We start from the raw sequence: 21128 nt of genomic DNA, 5'->3' as shown, positions 1-21128 counted from the left end.
GCTTTTTCTATAAGATGGAAATGTAAATGAATTGTCTGGGTTTTAAAAAGCAGAAGTTCCAAACAACCAGAGCATAAAACTTATTCAGGAAATGCATACTTCTTCAAAAATGCTGTTTAGATCAGCATTGTGGTACATTTGCTGAATCGTCACACTCTTTAACGGTTGGACTGCAGGTATGGAAGAGGACGAGGTTCAGTACGCATCAGTAGTGATTAAAAGCAAGAGGCCGCCGAGAGGTAAGTTTGTGTCGATGTTTTATAACACTCCTACGACTAACATGAAGCTGTCTGTGGATTTATATTATAATAAAAGCTGTGGACTGAGAATTTCTCCAGTACAGAAAAACAAAAAAAAGATTAGTGAGCTTTTGTTAAGCTGTTTGTGTCACTGGGGAAAAAAATGCTTAACAGAATTTAATGTTTTTTGTTTTTGTTACGACTCATAATTTTATTTTATGTTACAATATAAGCAAATGCACGGAGCGCAGGGCAGCATTGGTGTATCTCAAGTAAAACTTCTGCATGGAGATTTGACTATTGACCGTGATACCATCAACATATGAGAATTAACAATCCTTAAATAGAAGTGTCCATATTATTGTTCATGTCAAAGGAATTTTTTTAATTTAGTTGAAATATGTTGCAGACAGTTTCTCGGACCTAGGATTCTACTAAGACACTGATCACAGTGATTAAAAGTCTCCCGTAATGGTTGAATATGCTCCTTTTCAAACCTCTATGTTTGTTATGAAACGGACAACGGAATATAGTTTTGTATGTTTTTGCTATAAGACATAAAATCAGAGTGAATATGAATGAAATGTTGTTACTCTGGGAAGAAAGGATTTTGAAATTGTAGAATTCTTTCATGTTTATCCCCATCTAAGTTAGATTCCCTTTAAATTATTTTAATTATTGCTTGCTTTAGTTCTCCTTATTATATATATATATATATATATATATATATATATATATATATATATATATATATATATATATATATATATATATATATATATATATATATATATATATATATATATATATCAAACTCTCCTGAATATTTCTTCATTTCCTTAATTTCCTCTTTCATCTGATGAAAATTAATGTTCTTTGTTATAGTTATTGTCATGATGGGTATCAGGGAGGCCCAATATGCAGAACACTGACGACACGGATGGAAAGTTTAACAGAGTTTATTGGCAAGTTCACACATATAATAAAGACTGATGCAATGGTTCTGGGCTGGGACCGGTTCACTGGCGTCTGTGAGAAAGACAGTTTGGTTAGCGAAGGCTTGGTTGAGACTTGACTGATTGTGTTCAGGTTTGTACCTTGATGAACGTAGAGGAGGGTTTGGGAGCGGAACTGTTGGGTCCGGAGAAAGCTTGGGTTGGCAGAGTCCTTAAGCTGTTTCAGCGTCTTACTTCTAAAGGCTGTTTTGACCTTGGCTTGTGTTTTCAGCTCGGTATCCAGAGCTGCTAGGAAATCCAGAGAGTGAGTCTTCAGGTTTGGCTCGGAGGGCTGGCTCGGCAGGTTAAGCTCTTCCAGAGCTTCTCAGGAGAAAGAACAGGAAACCTGGAAGCAGAGACAAAAGGGTTAGAATCCAGGTTGGACTCAAAGGGGACTTGGTTCACTAGGGATCTATGGCTTAAGTGCTAACCAACTGATTAAGACACTGCGGCGTCGAGGCAAGGTCTGAAGGCAGCTTAAGTAGTCCAGGTCCTCCAGATGATATCATCAGCTGCAGGTGTGCAGAGCAGCTCAGCAGGGAGGATCCAGGGCGGACTCTGCTGGAGAAAAGGTGTTTTTCTCCAGCTCCCAACAGTACCCCCCCCTCAACGACCGCCCCTTGGCGGTGCAGAAGAGGTAGACGGGAGGGAACGCTCATACTCCTCGATGAGAGAAGGGTCGAGGATGTATGAACCAGGAACCCATTGTCGGTCCTCCGGACCGTAGCCCTCCCAGTCGACGAGGTACTGCCAACCGCGACCTCGCCGACGGGAGTCCACGATCCGGCGAACGGTGAAGGCCGGATGTCCATCGACTTCCAGGGCGGGTGGAGGGGAGTCGGATGGAGGGCAAATGGGACTAGAGATGACTGGTTTAACCTGGGAGACGTGGAAGGTAGGGTGAATCCTGAGTGTCGGGGGAAGTTGAAGACGGACGGCGGAGGGGTTGATGACTCGAGTGATCTTGTATGGGCCGATGAATCTCGGGGATAATTTGCGGGACATCCCCCTCAAGGGGATGTCCCGGAAATGTCCCCGGGTGGACAGCCAGACCTCCTGGCCGACCTTGTACTCAGGGGCTGGACGTCTCTTGGGGTCAGTGAACCTCTTAGAGGACTCAGAGGAACGGTTGAGTGCTTTGATGGTCTCTCTCCAAACACGCTGGCAACGACGGATGTGGTGATTGACATTCTTCACCGATATCTCTCTCTCGTCAGCAGGGAAGAGAGGTGGTTGGTAGCCGAGGCTAACTTGGAAGGGAGACTGACCAGTAGATGCAGACTTGAGTGAGTTATGGGCGTATTCTATCCAGGTGAGATATTGACTCCAATCGGTGGGATTATTGGAGGTGAGACAGCGGAGGGTGGATTCGAGGTGTTGGTTCATCCTCTCAGTTTGACCATTTGACTGGGGATGATAGCCAGAAGTTAGTGACACTTTACAATTTAGAGCAGAACAGAAGGCCTTCCAAACCTGTGAGACAAATTGGGGACCACGATCTGAGAGGATGTCCTGGGGAATACCATGGAGGCGAAAGACGTGCTTGATCAGCAACTGGGCGGTTTGATAGGCCGTAGGAAGCTTTCTGAGAGGGATCAGATGACGAGATTTGGAGAAACGATCTACGATGGTTAAAATAGTTGACATACCTCGAGACTCTGGGAGACCAGTGACGAAATCGATGGCAATATGGGACCAAGGACGTGAGGGCACAGGGAGCGGTTGCAGCAAACCGGAGGGTGGCTGATGAGAGGCTTTGTTCCGTGCACAGTTGGAGCAGGCAGACACATATTCCTTTACATCTCGATGCAAAGTGGGCCACCAAAACCGTCTTGAGATCAGTGAAACTGTTCGGCTCACTCCCGGATGAGCAGAGAATCTTGCCGAGTGCATCCAATGAATGAGACGAGACCTAACAGACGAGGGGACATAGGTACGGTTAGGTGGTCCATTACCTGGGTCAGGTTCTGTGGCCAGGGCAGCGTTGATTAAATCTGTTATCTCCCAAGTGACCATTCCAACGGTACATGAGGCAGGGAGGACAGGTTGGGGTGACTCAGGTTGATCCACAGCGTAGAGACGAGAGAGAGAATCGGGCTTGGTGTTCTTAGATCCAGGTCTGTAGGAGATAATGAGATTAAAACGTGAAAAGAAGAGAGACCACCTTGACTGTCAAGGAGTAGCTTGTTTAGCGGACTGGATGTAGGCGAGATTCTTGTGGTCAGTCCACACCAGGACTGGATGCTCTGCTCCTTCGAGCCAGTGTCTCCACTCTTCCAAAGCCAACCTAATGGCCAAAAGTTCTCGGTCCCCAACGTCGTAGTTGTGTTCAGCGGGAGAGAGTTTACGGGAAAAGAAGGCACAGGGATGGATTCGTTGATCAGAGTCGAGTTTCTGAGACAAAACTGCCCCTACACCGGAGTCAGAAGCATCAACCTCTAGGATAAATTGCTTAGATGGATCTGGTTGGATTAGGACTGGAGCTCTGGAAAATAAGGTTTTGAGTTTGTCAAAAGCTGCTTGTGCCTCGGGGGACCATCGAAAAACTCTCTTGGAAGAAGTTAATGCAGTTAATGGGAGGGCGGTTTGGCTATAATTTCTGATGAACCTCCGGTAGAAATTAGCGAAGCCCAAAAATCTTTGTAGCTGCTTACGGCTTTCTGGAACGGGCCATTCTAAAACAGCTTTTATCTTTTCTTCAGAAGGCTTAACCTGCCCGCCCTCGAGCTCAAACCCCAAAAAGGTAACTGAAGATTGGTGAAACTCACATTTTTCAGCCTTTACAAAAAGTTTATTCTCTAGAAGTCTCTGAAGAACCAGGCGGACATGTCTCTTATGTTCAGATAGATTCTTGGAGTAGATCAGGATATCATCAATGTATACGAATACAAACACATTGAGAAAGTCTCTGAGGACGTCGTTCACTAGGGCCTGAAAACATGCGGGGGCATTTGTTAAGCCGAAAGGCATGACCAAATACTCGAACTGGCCCAAAGGAGTCTTAAATGCCGTTTTCCATTCATCTCCTTCACGTATCCTAAGGAGATGATAGGCATTTCTTAAATCGAGCTTTGTGAAAACGGTAGCTCCTTGTACAGGCTCAAAGGCTGAGGCGAGAAGAGGAAGAGGATATTTGTTTTTGATAGTGATTTGGTTCAGGCCTCTATAATCTATACAGGGTCTCAAAGAACCATCCTTTTTTCCAACAAAGAAAAATCCTGCGCCCAATGGGGATGAAGAAGGGCGAATAATTCCTGCAGCTAGCGACTCGTTAATGTATTTTTCCATTGTTTCACGTTCTGGTTTGGAAATGTTATAAAGTCTACTGCTGGGTAACGGAGCACCGGGTAATAACTCGATGGCACAGTCGTATGGTCTGTGTGGTGGAAGGGACGAAGCACTGACCTTACTGAAAACAGGAGCCAAATCATGGTAATCAGGGGGTACCGGAGTAAGGTCAGGGACGTCCATCTCCCCCCCACCTCTAGGGGCCCCCAAAGCGGGAGCTGCAGAACGGAGGCAGGTCTCGTGACACAATGTGGACCAGGACTCCACATGACGATCGGCCCAATTAATATGGGGATTATGCTTCTCCAGCCATTCATAACCCAGTACCAGTGGGGAACATGCGGATGAAAAAACAAAGAAGGTTATGGACTCTCGATGGTTTCCTGAGATTAGAAGTTCAAGGGGTTGAGTTTGGTGGGTGACTTGATGAAGTTTTTTCCCATCAATCGCAGAGACTCTGAGAGGCTGGGTTAAAGGAACTGTAGCAATTTGGTGCTGTTGGACGAGATCAGAGTCTATTAAATTACGTTCACATCCAGAATCAATGAAGGCTGAAAGAGAGAGGCTCTGGTCGAGGAAAAACAACGTGGCAGGAAGCAAAAGACGAGGAGGTTTTTCATTTTCTTCATGGCCCGTCAGACTCCTCAAAACCTCTGACGGGCCCCGGCTTTTGATCTTTCTGGACAGGAAGCAATGACGTGTCCACTCTCACCACAATAAATGCAAAGTCTGCCCAAAAATCTGCTTTGCCTTTCCTCAGGAGACAACCTTGTGTGTCCAACCTGCATCGGCTCAATCTCAGTTTCTCCAGGATGAGTAGCCTGAACAGGCAAAGGGAGAGGCTGGCTCCTTGGCTTTGGTCTGGATAACTGTTCTGTGGGGGCAGAAACAACAGTCACGTTATTAGAGGCGGGGGCAGAGGAAAATAACGCCAAACTCTTATGTTTGCGGCTGTTTCTGGCCCGAATCCGGTTGTCCAGTTTTATAGTTAATTGGATTAGTTCTTCGAGTGTAGCCGGTTCATCACGGGTAGCCAACTCATCCTTAATATTTTCGTTTAATGCCTCGAAATAAGCACTCTTTAATGCACCCTGGTTCCATCCGGAAGCAGCTGCTTTAACCCGGAAATTTATAGAAAATTCGGCCACAGAAGAATTTCCCTGTTTTAAATGAAGCAGTGCTCGAGAATCAAGGGTTTGGTCAGTGTCTTGGTTGAATACCTGGGAAAATTCAGAAACGAAATCTGAATAGTGACAGCTTAAGCTTTCATCTGAGGCAAATCTGGCTTGAGCCCAAGCCAGAGCTCTTCCTGTTAACTGGGAAAGGATAAACGTTATTTTCTTGTGGTCCGTGGGAAAACTGGCAGGAGAGTTCTGAAAAATGAGACGACATTGAAATAAAAATCCCTTACAATCAGTTACGTTACCAGAAAACTTCTCTGGGAGACTTGGGCGGAACTCGGATGACGTCACAGCCGGTGACCTCGGCGGAGGAACAGGACCCGGAAATGGTTGGGTTACTGGAGCGTTAGCATTGTTTAAACGACTGGAGAAGTTTCGGACTACATGGTCTTGGAATTCTATGCGGGAGTTTAACTCACTCAGAGCTTGAACTTGTCTGTGGATTTGGGCATCCCGCTCCTCCAAAAGTTGACGGAGATGTTCTGCTGGGCCTTGAGTTTGGCCGCAGTGTTCTGTCATGATGGGTATTAGGGAGGCCCAATATGCAGAACACTGACGACACGGATGGAAAGTTTAACAGAGTTTATTGGCAAGTTCACACATATAATAAAGACTGATGCAATGGTTCTGGGCTGGGACCGGTTCACTGGCGTCTGTGAGAAAGACAGTTTGGTTAGCGAAGGCTTGGTTGAGACTTGACTGATTGTGTTCAGGTTTGTACCTTGATGAACGTAGAGGAGGCTTTGGGAGCGGAACTGTTGGGTCCGGAGAAAGCTTGGGTTGGCAGAGTCCTTAAGCTGTTTCAGCGTCTTACTTCTAAAGGCTGTTTTGACCTTGGCTTGTGTTTCCAGCTTGGTATCCAGAGCTGCTAGGAAATCCAGAGAGTGAGTCTTCAGGTTTGGCTCGGAGGGCTGGCTCGGCAGGTTAAGCTCTTCCAGAGCTTCTCAGGAGAAAGAACAGGAAACCTGGAAGCAGAGACAAAAGGGTTAGAATCCAGGTTGGACTCAAAGGGGACTTGGTTCACTAGGGATCTATGGCTTAAGTGCTAACCAACTGATTAAGACACTGCGGCGTCGAGGCAAGGTCTGAAGGCAGCTTAAGTAGTCCAGGTCCTCCAGATGAGATCATCAGCTGCAGGTGTGCAGAGCAGCTCAGCAGGGAGGATCCAGGGCGGACTCTGCTGGAGAAAAGGTGTATTTCTCCAGCTCCCAACAGTTATTACTAATTCCTCTACTAAGCCCATAGAATGAGGTTGTCCAGATATGAGTCATCTCAGCTTATATACGTATTATATAAGTCACTTTGTTAACAAGTCGTCTTTTTGGTAAATGCCCTAATATAGGCTCACAATAGAGTACAAAAATGGGAAATTAAATCTACAGTTGATGAGGCAATAATTGGGTACTTTCAGACCATGGCAAGAATAAAAACTAAACTGAATATAAAAGCACACATTATTGTAAGCAAGTTTTACTTTCCGCTGAGCCACAAAACACATGTAGGCAAACTTCTATGACCCCTCAAGATAAACAGCATTACTATCCTCCCTAGAACCCTGTAATAGGGCTTTCCGAGGAGGCTGAGATATGAGTTAAATGAGAACGCACCCTCTGGTAACTTAGGGGAACTAGTACCCGAGTCCAAGAGCATTGTCCCCAACCACCATGCAATGCTGAAGAGGCGTGTCAGCCACAGCAGCCCAACAACAACTACATGATTAAGGTAGTCAGGGCAGATCTCAGCACCCGAATCTTTGCTAATGCAGAGTTTTCTGACCACCTAAGTGACTTCAGGCTGGTTGATGAACAAGCCCCAGGTGCCCAGTTTCAGCTTCCAGGATAGAAAGCATTGAAGAGACCCACAAAGTGTTTCTCCCGCTGTCTGACATGTCCTCGATAAAGCCCACCAGCTTTCTAAAACTAAAAGAGCTGTTAGCGAAGCATTGCTCCCTTCTCTAAAGGTGACAGACAATTTGCCAGACTCACTTTAAGGCCGAGCAATAGTTTGTTCCATGGTCCCTATAAACTCCCTATAAAAAAAGTTTTTGCTTCTAGAACCTGAAAGGGTCTACATTCCATCGTTTTCTTTCCTACTTTTTTCTGTATATACATTTATTTTTAATCAGCTTTTGCTATGTACAGTATGTTGCTTTCAATTTGGATTTATTGCTTAATACTTAATAAAATGCAAAACTTTGTAGCTTTGTTTCCTGTGAGTCACTTCCCCCTTTTTGTTTTTGGGTATCTTGATTACCTGTCTGAAGTAATGACAATGACATATACTCTCAGTACAAACCAAAACAGAAAAACCATTATTAAGAATTAAGCAAAACATTTGTAATTTATAAATTTAACAAAATCAACAAATAAACTTTTGAACATTTGCTTTTTTTAGCTAAAATTGAGGAAGATGTTGTGTATTCTGAAGTGAAGATCCGAAATCAAACGGCTCCGCAAACACCTAACACAAATGGTAAGTTGTACAGATATAAAAAGTTTTTGCTTACAGTATCTATAAACTATGCTATTCCTATAATATTAAAACAAACTGGGACAATTGGTCACAAGCATGAGTTAATGTTCTTTCTAAGAGTTTGTGACTTTTTTTTTATCCCCTGTAGATTCTCTTCTACTCGTGAATGGTCCGGTTTCTGTGCACTCATGTCTACTTTTGTCACTTAGAGGTTGGAACCAACCTGAGAAAGAAACTGTATTTTATTAGCAGGGCTCCCGACTTTTAATATGAGCATAGAGTGAGATTTTGAGTGATTAAAGCAACATCGCTATTTCAATCTGAAAAACTCACAGAGAGAGAAAGATGCAATTAGAAGAGTTTATTGATACAATAGTTTGAACTTTGGCACTCAGGCCTCGGCAGGAAACATAAACGCTGATTTATACTTTAATGCAGATAAACTGATGTATGAGAATAAGGATATTTCCCCCGGGCCTGAAACTGGTGGTGGAGTTTAGACAGATGAAGTTTGGTTAATCCATAGAGGCTAGTATACAGGGTGATGCTTGAGTTAGATGTCACGGAATGAACAAAGTTTGCATAAAACTGTCCATGAACTGTCCATGAAGAGCAAGCATGAAGCGACTGTGGAGAGAAAAAAACTCCCCTTTGGGAAGAAATCTCTGGCAGAACCAGGCTCAACGTGGCGGTCTTCTGCCGGACCGTTTAAAGTGACAGGGAACTCCATGAAAGTCTGGAGGGAGTACACACTGGAGGTGAGGTTGAAGGAGCATCGAGGAGGAGTCGGATGAGCTTACTACAATGGTGGAGAAGGGCATGGAGGTGGGTTGTCTGAATCAAAGTCCGACATGGGAGCGACGGATCTTGCGCTTGTTGAAGAGCAGGCCTAGAGATGATTTGGAGTGGCTTTTAAGTAGAGTGCTGGAAGATGATGGGGCATCGAGGAGATGTGGCTTGAAGCGGGTTGGCTGCATCGGAGGCCGATCAGCCTCAGATTGAATGGAAGTAATCAGAGTTTCTTCAGTTGAATTTCCGCCATAGCTTCATTTCAATCTGAAAAACTCACAGAGAGAGAAAGATGCAATTAGAAGAGTTTATTGATACAATAGTTTGAACTTTGGCGCTCAGGCCTCGGCAGGAAACATAAACGCTGATTTACACTTTAATGCAGATAAACTGATGTATGAGAATAAGGATATTTCCCCCCAAAAAATTGCCGAGGTTCAGGCCTGAGCGCCAGCATATGCAGAAAGTAGAGGGAGAAGGATGAGTACAGAAGGACTTCATTATGCACAGGCTGATACACGTGATAAATGAATAATCATGACAGGGATCATAGCAGTGAGCAATGTAGAGAGAAAATAAAGGAGCTTGCAGAACGCTTAGCAGGGTGCATAGCAGGAAGCATAGGAAACATTGCGGGGAGCATAGCAGAAAGCAAGGCAGGAAACGACAGGGGATGTGGTGAGGAACATGACAGGGCATGTAGGGGACATGCAGGGAATATGCAGAGCAAGGTAGGGAGCATGGCAGGGAGCATAGAAGGGAGCATTGTAGGTGGCAGGGCAGGAAGCATGGCAGGAATTATGGCAGGGACATGGCAGGGGACCACGGGAGCTTTGCAGGGAACACACGGGGAGCATGGCAGGGAACGAGGCAGGGAACAAGGCATGGGACCACAGGGAGCATGGCAGGGAACACACAGGGAGCAGGCAGGAAGCATGGCTGGGAACACACAGGGAGCAGGCAGGGAGCATGGCAGGGAACAAGGCCAGGGACCACAGGGAGCCTAGCAGGGAGCATGGCAGGGAACAAGGCCGGGGACCACAGGGAGCATAGCAGGGAGCATGGCAGGGAACACACAGGGAGCATGGCAGGGAACAAGGCCGGGGACCACAGGGAGCATAGCAGGGAGCATGGCAGGGAACACACAGGGAGCATGGCAGGGAACAAGGCAGGGGACCACAGGGAGCATAGCAGGGAGCATGGCAGGGAACACTCAGGGAGTATGGCAGGGAACAAGGCAGGGGACCACAGGGAGCATAGCAGGGAGCATGGCAGGGAACACACAGGGAGCATGGCAGGCAGGTAAAGTGGCAGGGATCACATGGGGAGCATGGCAGGGAGCGTGGCAAGGGCGCATGGCAGGGAACATGACTCACGGGGAGCATAGCGGGAAGCATGGCAGGGAACACGCAGGGAGCATGGCAGGGTGCGTGGCAGGGAGCAATGATTTAGCAAGGATGAGAATATATTTTAAACCACCACCAGTATTCGAAGTTAGCTTACCTTACAGACAGAGAGAGCGTTGGGCTGCTAAGATTGAAGAGTGTTAAGGGCAGATATAGGATTTATAGGCTGAAAAAGTCTGTCGGCCCGACTGCTGGAGAGAAGCCACGGAGACACCACGAGCAGCTGCTTTGTGGCTGCCCCTATCCTAAATGAGTGGCTGGAATAATGACTGGATGAAAAGCCACAGGATTCTAATAGTATTCTGAGATGATCTTGGAACCAGCGTGGTGACGCGGGAGAACCCTCGGGCGTGGCAAAAAGGGGCTTTGAAATGAGGGAAAAACTTTTGGCGTTTTTGGACAAATTAAACATGGTGATAAACGGCAAAAGGGGCCATCTGTATGTGTGATAGAAATAGAACAACGGCCTTTCCCTTTAGAATGATTCAAGATATTTGTAATGATCGATGTGGAAACAAAGATCCGAAAGAGGAATGTCGGGAAGGATCGAAACGACTTTTAGTTGAAGTGAAGCTAAACCTGATTTATGTAGAAACTGGAGGAAAGTAAGTACGAACGAAGAAAGTGGGTTAGTTGAGGATGAGTTCTTCTAGCGGAGGAACGGGGTCGGAAGGAGATCGGCAGAAGGACGAACATGATGGAAGGTCTGAAATTTAAAACGAGAAAGAGCATCAGCAGAATGGTTAAAAAGACCTGGAACGTGTCGAGCAGAGATGATGAAGTTGTTAGTGACTGCTTGCCAAGTTATGCCTCTAATGAATGGCGTGAGAGATGAGAGGAGGGGTGACCTTATAGATGGCGTCAATGACTGCCATGTCGCAGAAGCGGATATGTGCTTTCTCCTCAAAAGCGGGCCCCACAGACGGTAGGCTACGGCTATACAGTAGGGTAAACCTCGCATAGCGCAGATGACTGAGAACTAGTAAAAGAGGGAGGCCACGAACCAGCAAACACCTGTCCTGAAAGAACCCCCCCAAAACCTACGGATGGGGCAGCATCCATGAAAAATTGGAGCGTGTCAGCGTTTGAATGATGTCATCATAGAAAATGATTTGCCGTTCCATTTACAAAGAAGTCTAGCCCAGAAGGAAAGATCGGAACGGCAACCTTTGTCCAGAGAAACCTAATCTAAGAGAGAGGGAACAGAGTAAGCTAGGTCAAGCAGTCGGGAAATGAAGGAACGACCTTGTGGAATGATGCTCACAGCAAAATTAAGGTGACCAAGCAAAGAAGCAACTGACGTTTGGAAATAATTGATGCAGAGCTATAAGACTGAGAAATCACACGAATCCGAGACAGCTTGTCTGCGGGCAGGGATGCCATCATGGCCACTGAATCGAGCTATGCCTAGAAAAACAATTTTGTAACAGGGCCGATGGTTTTTCTTCGGACAGGGGAACACCAAGTTGGTTAAAGAGCTTTTAGTTTAAAGAGTGACGAACTGGGCTGATGGAGGGAGGATCTATGCGTAGGAAATCATCCAGAGATGAAGAACGCATGGCAAATGAGTAACATTAAGGAGAATCCAACACAGAGCTTCTAAGATTTGTCAAACAGACAAGGACTGCTCCTGCAGCCGAAGGTGAGACGGACAGCAAAGTAGAACAGGGACTTCCATTTAGCTCCGAACGGGTGCCATTGAGAAGGGTGAATGAAAATAATTTGAAAGCATCGAAAATGTCTGCTTTGGCCAGCCAGGCCCCTTGGCCGGTGGTCTTAATGAGAGAAATAGCGTGGTCTACAGAAGCGTAGTGAAGAGAGAAGAGGAAAGAGGGAAGAGGCTATTTATGGAGGAGTGACGGCCAGAATGAGGGGCAGATAAGTCCAATAGAGCCTCTTTTTCCCGGAATATAGCGGGTAGCTACCACTAGGGGGCTCACACGGAAGGGAGCAAACAGAGAATGTTTTGAAAGGAGCAATCATGAAACTCTTGGACACTTCTTGTGAAGCAGCTGATCTACGACGTCTGGTTCTTTTAAAGCGGATTGGAACTTAGGGGAGACGTGGGTGAGGGAGGAGGGTTGTAGACTCCAACATGAAAACCTTGAGACAGACCGGTAAGAATGAAGTTGACGAAAGTGCGGTCGGGATGATGGGTAAGACAAAATGGCAATTCAGAAATAATGATGGGCGTAGAAGATGACGGGCTATTAATGTTTGAAGGTACGATTTCTCATGAACAGAGCACGGCGGGGACAGACAGACTTGGGATGCGCGTCCTAGTAAAGCTGCAAATGTGGAGAAACTGCAATTAGGAAAGGTGCATGTACTTTCATTAAACTTATTACAGATGGGTCTGGAATTGAATATCTGGACATTTCTACCTCGGCGGTCCGTGGGCTGGGCAAGTGTAGAAGAGAACGGAGGAGGAATAGATTGAGTGCTAGACTTAAAGGGTATAGATGGGCAAAACGCGCTGAGGTGACCGGTTGAATGACAGGCAGAACAGGGGATGGACTGGGTCAACATGATTAAAAGATGTGTGTCCGAGACCGACCAGACCAGACGAACTCCGGATTGGGCCAAAGTTGCAGCTGCTTTAGTAGCAAATGATTGAGATATTGATAAAAGAGGTGATTGCCGAATTTGATATGAAGATCTGCTATTCATGCGAGATAATTGTCTAGCTCGACCCTGCGGTCTGATAAACTGAGCAAAGAATGTCCCGGAAGATGCTGAACGCTGCCAGAAATTGGCCAATGGTGAGGTTTTTGGATAAGCGGGGATCGGATGATTTGAAAACAGCTGTAATGTCGCCTGCTGAGGCGACTTGATGTTCAACTTCACAGGAGGGGAGGATGAGTGAAACTAAATTAACATATTTCCCTTATATAATATTGAAACAGAGGCAAGGAGAAACGTTAGAATACATAGGAATATATGAACTGCCTGGATGGAAAGGGCGGGACCTGATTCGGCGCAGACGGAGGAGCGGATGGAGGGGGGGAAGGAGATGAATCTTAATGAGGCAAAAGGGAGGCTAACTGAGAAAGTTGAGCTGAGTATAAGAGTATAAGTCGGAGCCTGGCAAAATGCCCTTGGAGCGCAATGCGGAGGACGGAGATGAGAGAGCGGCTAGACGGGAACTTCTTCGAGCCAGAGGATTGGAGGTAAGTTGATTTGTCTGAATCAAAGTCCGACATGGGAGCGACGGATCTTGCGCTTGTTGAAGAGCAGGCCTAGAGATGATTTGGAGTGGCTTTTAAGTAGAATGCTGGAAGATGATTGGGCATCGAGGAGATGTGGCTTGAAGCGGGTTGGCTGCATCGGAGGCGGATCAGCCTCAGATTGAATGGAAGTAATCAGAGTTTCTTCAGTTGAATTTCCGCCTTAGCTTCATTTTAAATCACAACTAATTTGTTACATTTTCAATAAAAAAAAAAAACATATATTTTCAATTATTTTTTTTATTTTCTATTTTTTTATATGAAAATGAACAGATTCTGTTCCTTAAATAATCCTCCCAAAGATTTTTGATACCACCAATTTCCTTTATGATACTGAGTAAAAAGAAGTATGTAGATGGCAGCACCAGTACAATACATTTTTGCAAACAGACCCAAAGTGAAAGAAACACATTTTAAATTTGAACCAGAAACCCAACTCACCGAAATAGATATAAGACTTTAACTAAAGCTGCCAAGGTTCAGAAAATGAAAAGGCTAAGATTTTAGTGTGATAATGTGTTTGCTTTCTTAACATTGATTTATATCTTAAGACTGATGTCCTCACCTGTGGAGGTGCCAGAATATTTTAATAGGGGAAGCCCAGCTAGGGACCATGTGCACTGAGGGGTTGGTGAAACGGATAGGCGCCAAAAACATAAGCATAAGCATATGCACCCTTTTCATACTGGAAAGTTTTTTTAAAAATCTATTCAGTGCTGAAATATGCTGCATAATACATAGAATCATTGTGGTGGTATCATAGTCAGGAGTATACATAAATTCACACTGGAAGCTTTCGAGTGAAAGAGCCGATCCTGTGACCTCACTGCAAAAACCATCTAGAAATAAGTACAACATTTCTTAAAATAAGTGTATTTACCCTTAATTTTAGCAGGCAAATAAGATGATGTGGCAATGAAATGACATGCCTACTCCTTAAATAAGATAATTAGATAATATTCACTTGAAATAAGACAAAGCAATTGTGTTTTTCTTATTCTAAATGTAAATTGTCTTGTTCCATTGTCAAAGTGTCTCACTCCTCTCCTCAATTCAAGAAAAAAAATCACTTAATTTAAGCAAAAATTACTCATATAGAATTCCAATTTTTGCAGTGCTGAAGGAGCCGCTTATCTCTTTCTTGAAGCTGCAGATTTAGTCCTTTTAGCTTCTCAAATATGTCACTTAGGTAGGTCTCACCAGGACATTCTTATGACTAAACTTTTCCGAGACTTCATACTTTGCTCCTGCTCCAAAACATTTCATATCTGTTATTGGTCGCGTTATTGAATCTGCACAGATTAAAAATTGCATTGACAGTAGTTTATAAAGCTGTATTTTAAATAAAACTCCTCGAATCACCATTAATGAAGTGTCTGTATTTTGAGCAGAATACCAACATCATATTGTCAATGAACTCATGCCATGACACACTGTAGACTCTTAGAGGGAGATCAGTTGTATTTACTTTTACAATAACAGTACCAACAGAAAATGTATACTTCACAGCTACCCCTTTCACTAAAAAATAAACTGATTTATCTTTAAGAGAATGTATAGAATAAACACCCTTCCTCATTTAAGGGTATTTATTCTATAAACGCCCTAAAATGAGGAAGGGGGGGGGGGGCTTTAACCAAACAATAAGGGCTTAGAGTATTTAAGGATGAAATATAAATCAATTAGACTGCAGGAATATATTTATCTAGTATTAAGATAGCCTTTAGATATTAATCCACCAATTTATTTGATGTTTGGTGGATCCAATTTTTTTTTAAATCACTGTAGGACTGAAGCTAAATTTCAATGCATAAATAATTTAAATACATAAACGTCTCTTTTTCACATTTGGCACTTGCCTTTGTTCCTGGCAATCTGATCATGTTACAAAGGTGTAAAATGCAGGTGTAAACACATTTCAATGAAAAATATCTTTAAAATAGCCTTTATATTTGAATATTTATAACTAAAACATCCCTTTTAACAGCAGACTAAGACCTCAGCCCTGATGCTTCTATAAGCCTATAGCCTATTTTTCCTGAATATAGATCAGGTTTCTCGCACTGTTCAGTGTTTGTGACTTAAAGCATGTAGATGTTAAATTAATCGAAGCTATCAAACAATTGAAGATTTATAGTCGAGAAGTATTTCGTCAAAACTCAGAAGTGACCAGCATCCAGCTCAAACTAAACACCAAATGTAACTTCATAAAAGGAAAAAAAAGTAAACCAAAGAAAAAAAAAAACAAGTCAAGTACTAATCACCAGCTGCCAGAATGAGGACATAATAGAGATTCCTCTTCAGCAATACAGTCAATAATAGAATGACTATTTGTTAGAAACTATTTCTGCTGTAGGGAATTTATTGGAAGAACACTGTACGTGAAAACACAGCTGTCACAATCTGCATCAGATGAGAGATAGAACAGACACAGTACAAAAGGTGCAAAATTGGAATAGTTGATTTATAACTATATAGTAGCTTCTTCTGATCTGTTGCTACTCGACTGTGACTCCATCCTGGATTGAACTTTCAGCTATGCTAGTGCCATTGGCATCTCTGTTGTTAGATGTTGGAGCTTGGCATGTTTTTCGGTGTAGTCCTGTTTCTCTTACTGTGACTAACTGTATGTGTGTGTCTTCCATCCTCTTACATGGGAACTGTAAGCTACTAAAATAAATAGAAGCTACTAAAATAAATAATAATTATTATAATTACTAGAATTAATAATTAAGCAGATTAGCTGTGAACAATTGCTAATTGAAATAATCGATAACTAATTTAGTGATCAATTAATCATTACTGGTGTATAGAGACTCTAAAACATGCACGGAACTCATATGCCTGGGTGCTGGAAAGGAGAGTTCGGCTGAGTTTCGATCCAAGGCTTCGGGAGGAGCATTGTGGTTTATGTCCTGGCCGAGGAACACTGGACCAGCTCCACAATCTCTGCACGGTGCTCAAAGGTGCTTTAAAGTTTGTCCGACCGGTCCACGTGTGTTTTGTGGAACTGGAGAAGATCGAGATCCTAGAGGCTATATTGTCTCTCTACAAGTGGAGTAGAAGTTTGATCCGTATTGCCAGCATTAGCTCAAACCTGTTCCACGTGCATGTGGGGCTTCCAGATACAAACAGACAAAAAGGTTGTGGCCAACCAACCAGACATTAGGATCATTGAGAATTAGCAGAGGGCAGACATAATTGTCGATGTGGCCATCTCAAATCATGGAAACATTGGAAGGAAGAAAACAGGAGACATACCAAGAGCTCAGGGAAGAACCAGAAAAAGCCTGAAAGGTGAAGGCAATTGTACAAAAAAAGTAAAAAGAAAAAACCCTATGAGTTATTGCAACATTTAATAGCCGTGAAGAATTATTGAATTTAATTTAATATGAACAATAAACCACACATTTGTTACCGTCCTGGTGATCATTTTTTTAGTGGTAGTTTTACTTGTACTGTATTTCCTATTTTAATCCTATATTTTTAAATTCATCACCTGCTTTTTTAAGTTGTTATGTCACCTGGCTGGGTCTAGGAGGTATAAAAGAACAACATAAATTTAAACAAGGAAACAATGAGTCAAAAAAGGCATTTAAATAGGTTTATTTTGCAATTTCTTTTAAATAAAAAATGGTTAAGGCTTCAGGGAGAGCTCAGGCCAAAATAAAAAAAACAAAACAACCCTAAAAGAAAAAGAAAAGTGGATTTACCTAACTCAGTTTAAAACCAAAATATACAAACCTACAATAGAACCTATCGAACAAGCACATAAAGAGGAGAAAACTGGGGTTAAACAAAAAGGAAGCTCTCTTCTACAAAAACTATCTAAACAGGTTTACATGGCAGCAAATTAACAGATCATTAGATGCTGCAACAACCACTGAGGTGTATGGCAGATAAATGGCCCAGAGGCCCTGAAGTGCAGCCTTACAGGCCTTAAATAGTGTGCATGGGATCTTGATTGGGCTGAGACTCAGGAAGCAGAATCCAATCTTAGAGGCGGAGCCTAAAACAGAGCAAGGTGTTACTTCTGTACAACAAAAGAAAAAATGACATCCATCTTGGGGATGTAAGAAAGTGCTGTACAAATGACACTTTCTAGTATTTTAACTTGAAGCAAACTTGTAATCAGGATTTGTCATAATGAAACTTAATGTGATATATCTTCTGATTAGTCTCTGCAGGACTTGTTTCAGACAAGAAAGCTGAAAGAAGATATCGCCAGTATAAGAAGTATCTGTGTTGCTTCGGGAGTCTATGTTTAATTTTGGTGTTGGCCATCATTGGAATCTGTCTCTATTGTAAGTATGTGGAATATGAGGAAGAGAAATCAAGGTTCTTTGTATGTTTCTCAGTGTTTTACTGCAGCATAAGTTACCATAAAGGTTTTTTAAAGTCTTCCAAATGTATGTAAGTTATATAATACGGCAGAAATAAATACATATAAAATCAATAAAAAATAAAGATAAGATTAAGATGATTTCAAATAAGTATGATAATTATTAGAAAGAGAAATAAAGAAATAAGCACATTTAAATGTATTTATGAATTTATTTCTCATTGTAGAATATAACTGCTGCTTATTTTTATCTATTTGATGTTTTTTCTGCCCAAGTAATTGTATGCCTATGTATTTATTCAGCATTTTTTATATATATATTTATTTTTGACTTTGTCAGAGTTGGTCCTCTATAATCACTGTCCTCTATAATCACCTTAAACGGTAAAAGGCCAGTAATTTTTCCAGACAAGGAGGTGCAGCTCAGAGAGGAGAATTTATGAGGATCATTCAGACATGCATTAATCAAGCAAAATACCACATTGGACATTATGGTGTTGAAGAAATAGCATTATAGCACAGTTTAGGTTAAATAAGTTGATTTTTCATGACATTGGCCCTTTAACTTCATCTACTATTGTTCTTAAAACAATAACCAAAATAACAAATCCTTAGCTGAGAACAGAGGTGGATAATCAAGGTCTAGATAGTTAAAAGCTTGTATGAAGATTAGTTCAAACTATTTTCATTTGGACAACACAGACTGAGGGGTGATAACCTGGGCCAGTGAACAGAATGAAGAAACACTAGGCAGGGTTCTTACTCACCTGAATTATTGAACTTTGATTTGGAGAATCATGAAACAAAAATTTCATATTTTTATTTGGGTCATATTTCTTTAAATAAAACTTTAAGATGTAAGAAATTTCTGGTATTTTAAGTATATTGAAAAGCTTTCTAAGAAATATTTACAGTTCAGCTGTAGTATGAAGTTAATATATTTTTAAAAGTCTAACAAAATGTATGTTTTTTATGAACCATTTGTGAATTATGCATTTACGTATAACTATATTGTCACTATATGGTAAACATTGATGTTTTGCAGTTATATTTCTTCAGAAGAGGGCTGAACAGGAGCTGAAACTGCTGAAAGATGAACAGACAATTCTACTGGGAGAAAATGACAACTTGAAACAAGAAAAAAACAATCTGACAAACCTTAATAACAAGCTGAGCTCAGATTTTAAAAATCTGACAAACCTTAATAACAAGCTGAGCTCTGATTTAAAAAATCTGACAAACCTTAACGACAAACTGAGCTCAGATTTTAACAACACGGTTCAGAACCTAACAAACCTTAACAACAAACTTAACAACAAGGTTCAGAACCTGACAAACCTTAACAACAAACTTAACAACAAGGTTCAGAACCTGACAAAACAAAATGCAAACCTGACACAAGAACTTTATCAAGTTAAGAAGGAAAATCAGGAGCTGGAGACAGAGAGCAAGAACCTCACAGAACAAATAGAAACAATGGAGAAAACTTGGAATGAGAAGAATGTTAGTCGAGCTCAGTGGAGCATTGATAATTACTGTCCAAGAGAAAACAACGGTATGTTCAGATCTCGTAATGTTAAAAGATTACCCTTTATAATGGTTATATTAGTCAGTCCTAATTTGTATTTGTTGATCGTTGCTTCAGAGAGAAAGTGTAAATCTTGTCCAAAAGGATGGATGAACAATGGTTCCAGCTGCTTTGCTATTAATAATGCTGAATCCAAGGACTGGAAAACCTGGGAAGAAGCACAGAAAGACTGCAGAGGAAAAGGTTCAGATCTGGCTGTTGTTGGTGATGAAGCAGAAAAGGTAAAGGCAGAGCTGCTAAACTGATTATGTGAACTAAAAGTACATTTTCTTTAAAAACTGTTGATCATGTTAGTGAAGTAAATATGTAATATTTTTATCTCCCTCTCCACAGAAGTTTGTTACAGACGAAAGTTGGACTGGTAACGATATTAAGGGATACTGGATTGGCCTCAGAGCTGTAGACGGGAAATGGAAATGGATCAATGGAAGTGATCTGACCATTCAGTGAGAGACATTATTTATTAAACTTATTATGAAATAGAAAAATCATCCATTATCTGACAAATATCTTTCCTTAGATCCTGGATAAAGAAACTTCCTAATGAAGCTACTGATCAATGTGTGACTTCTCACCAGAGCGATGAATGGAGCTCCAAGAGCTGTAATGAGAAAAACGCCTGGATCTGTGGGAAGAAGGCTATATCTGTTTAGAGATGAAATATTCAGATTTCTGGAAGTTATTTTAATACCCTTCAAGAAAATTAGAATCAGTGCATGTGTTAAACACGATTTTCATGTACAAATAAGGTAGTTATTACTTAGCAATTGAAATTATTTTAGCTGTAAAACTGATTTACACTTTAACATGTATTTATTATTACTCTGAGGTAGATTCCAGAAAAGTATCTCCCTGCAGGTGATTTCCAATATTTATTGCTTCAACAGGTGCTCTTCTGTGGATTTAGTTTATGGACTAAAACACTCTGCAGTAAAATATTCACAAAAAATGTAAAATAAAACAAAGTCGGCTGTAATTCCAGATCCTGTTGGTAACTTTTTATGGATAAACATTTTTGCCATATTGCTCCATTGCTCCTTTAAAAAGGCTGGAAATCACATTTATATGCGAAAGTGTGTATTGCTAAATATTTAAATGCATTTCATTTTTGGATATTGTTATTTTAAACTAAACTAATGTGTTAAGTGACAGCTGATATCATGACCCCAGATATTATTCCTGAGCTACTCAGAGACAACCCTCATTACTATGTTTCATTAAACTAAACATATTAGTTACATCCATACAGTCTGAACATTTAATATAGCTTTCAGTTTTAGGTCAAATAAATTATATTGATGTATTTATCATTTCTCTGACCTTATTCATTCGCTATTTTGTATTTATTACAGGAATTATCAAACATAACATTAAAACAAGAAAAAAAAGAAAGGAGAGTCGAAAGATTTACGTTGAATTAAATTAGACAAACAATTTCTCTAAATGCTTAGGAAGATCTGCTGCATAATTAAAACAAAATGGGGCCTTTTTAAAAGCTTTTTAAGCAGAAAGACCCCAGGCCGGGAATCCAACTCAGAACCTTCTTGCTGCAAGGCAGCAGCGCTACCCACTGCAACACTGTGCAGCCCATAAAGAACAAC

General features: G+C 41.9%; 1 protein-coding gene across 3 annotated transcripts; it reads left to right on the top strand.

The window, feature by feature from the left end:
• Positions 1 to 114: 114 nt before the first annotated feature.
• LOC119788199 (C-type lectin domain family 4 member G-like) lies at positions 115 to 20406 on the top strand. Of its 3 annotated transcripts, XM_038292395.1 has the most exons (9): positions 115 to 239; positions 8098 to 8175; positions 17776 to 17901; positions 18985 to 19086; positions 19129 to 19217; positions 19260 to 19494; positions 19585 to 19748; positions 19861 to 19973; positions 20048 to 20406. In XM_038292395.1, exons 1-9 carry the CDS (start codon positions 179 to 181, stop codon positions 20178 to 20180), a joined length of 1101 nt encoding a protein of 366 aa, XP_038148323.1. In that variant the 5' UTR covers positions 115 to 178; the 3' UTR covers positions 20181 to 20406. The 3 variants fall into 3 exon arrangements, with proteins under 3 accessions (XP_038148323.1, XP_038148322.1, XP_038148320.1); XM_038292394.1 differs by having other exon boundaries at positions 19129 to 19494; XM_038292392.1 differs by having other exon boundaries at positions 18985 to 19494.
• The last annotated feature ends 722 nt before the right edge of the window (positions 20407 to 21128 follow it).

This window comes from Cyprinodon tularosa, unplaced genomic scaffold (assembly GCF_016077235.1).
Source record: "Cyprinodon tularosa strain WSP-4 unplaced genomic scaffold, ASM1607723v1 ctg311, whole genome shotgun sequence".
NCBI lineage: Eukaryota > Metazoa > Chordata > Actinopteri > Cyprinodontiformes > Cyprinodontidae > Cyprinodon > Cyprinodon tularosa.
This window is presented reverse-complemented; position numbering and strand designations above follow the sequence as displayed.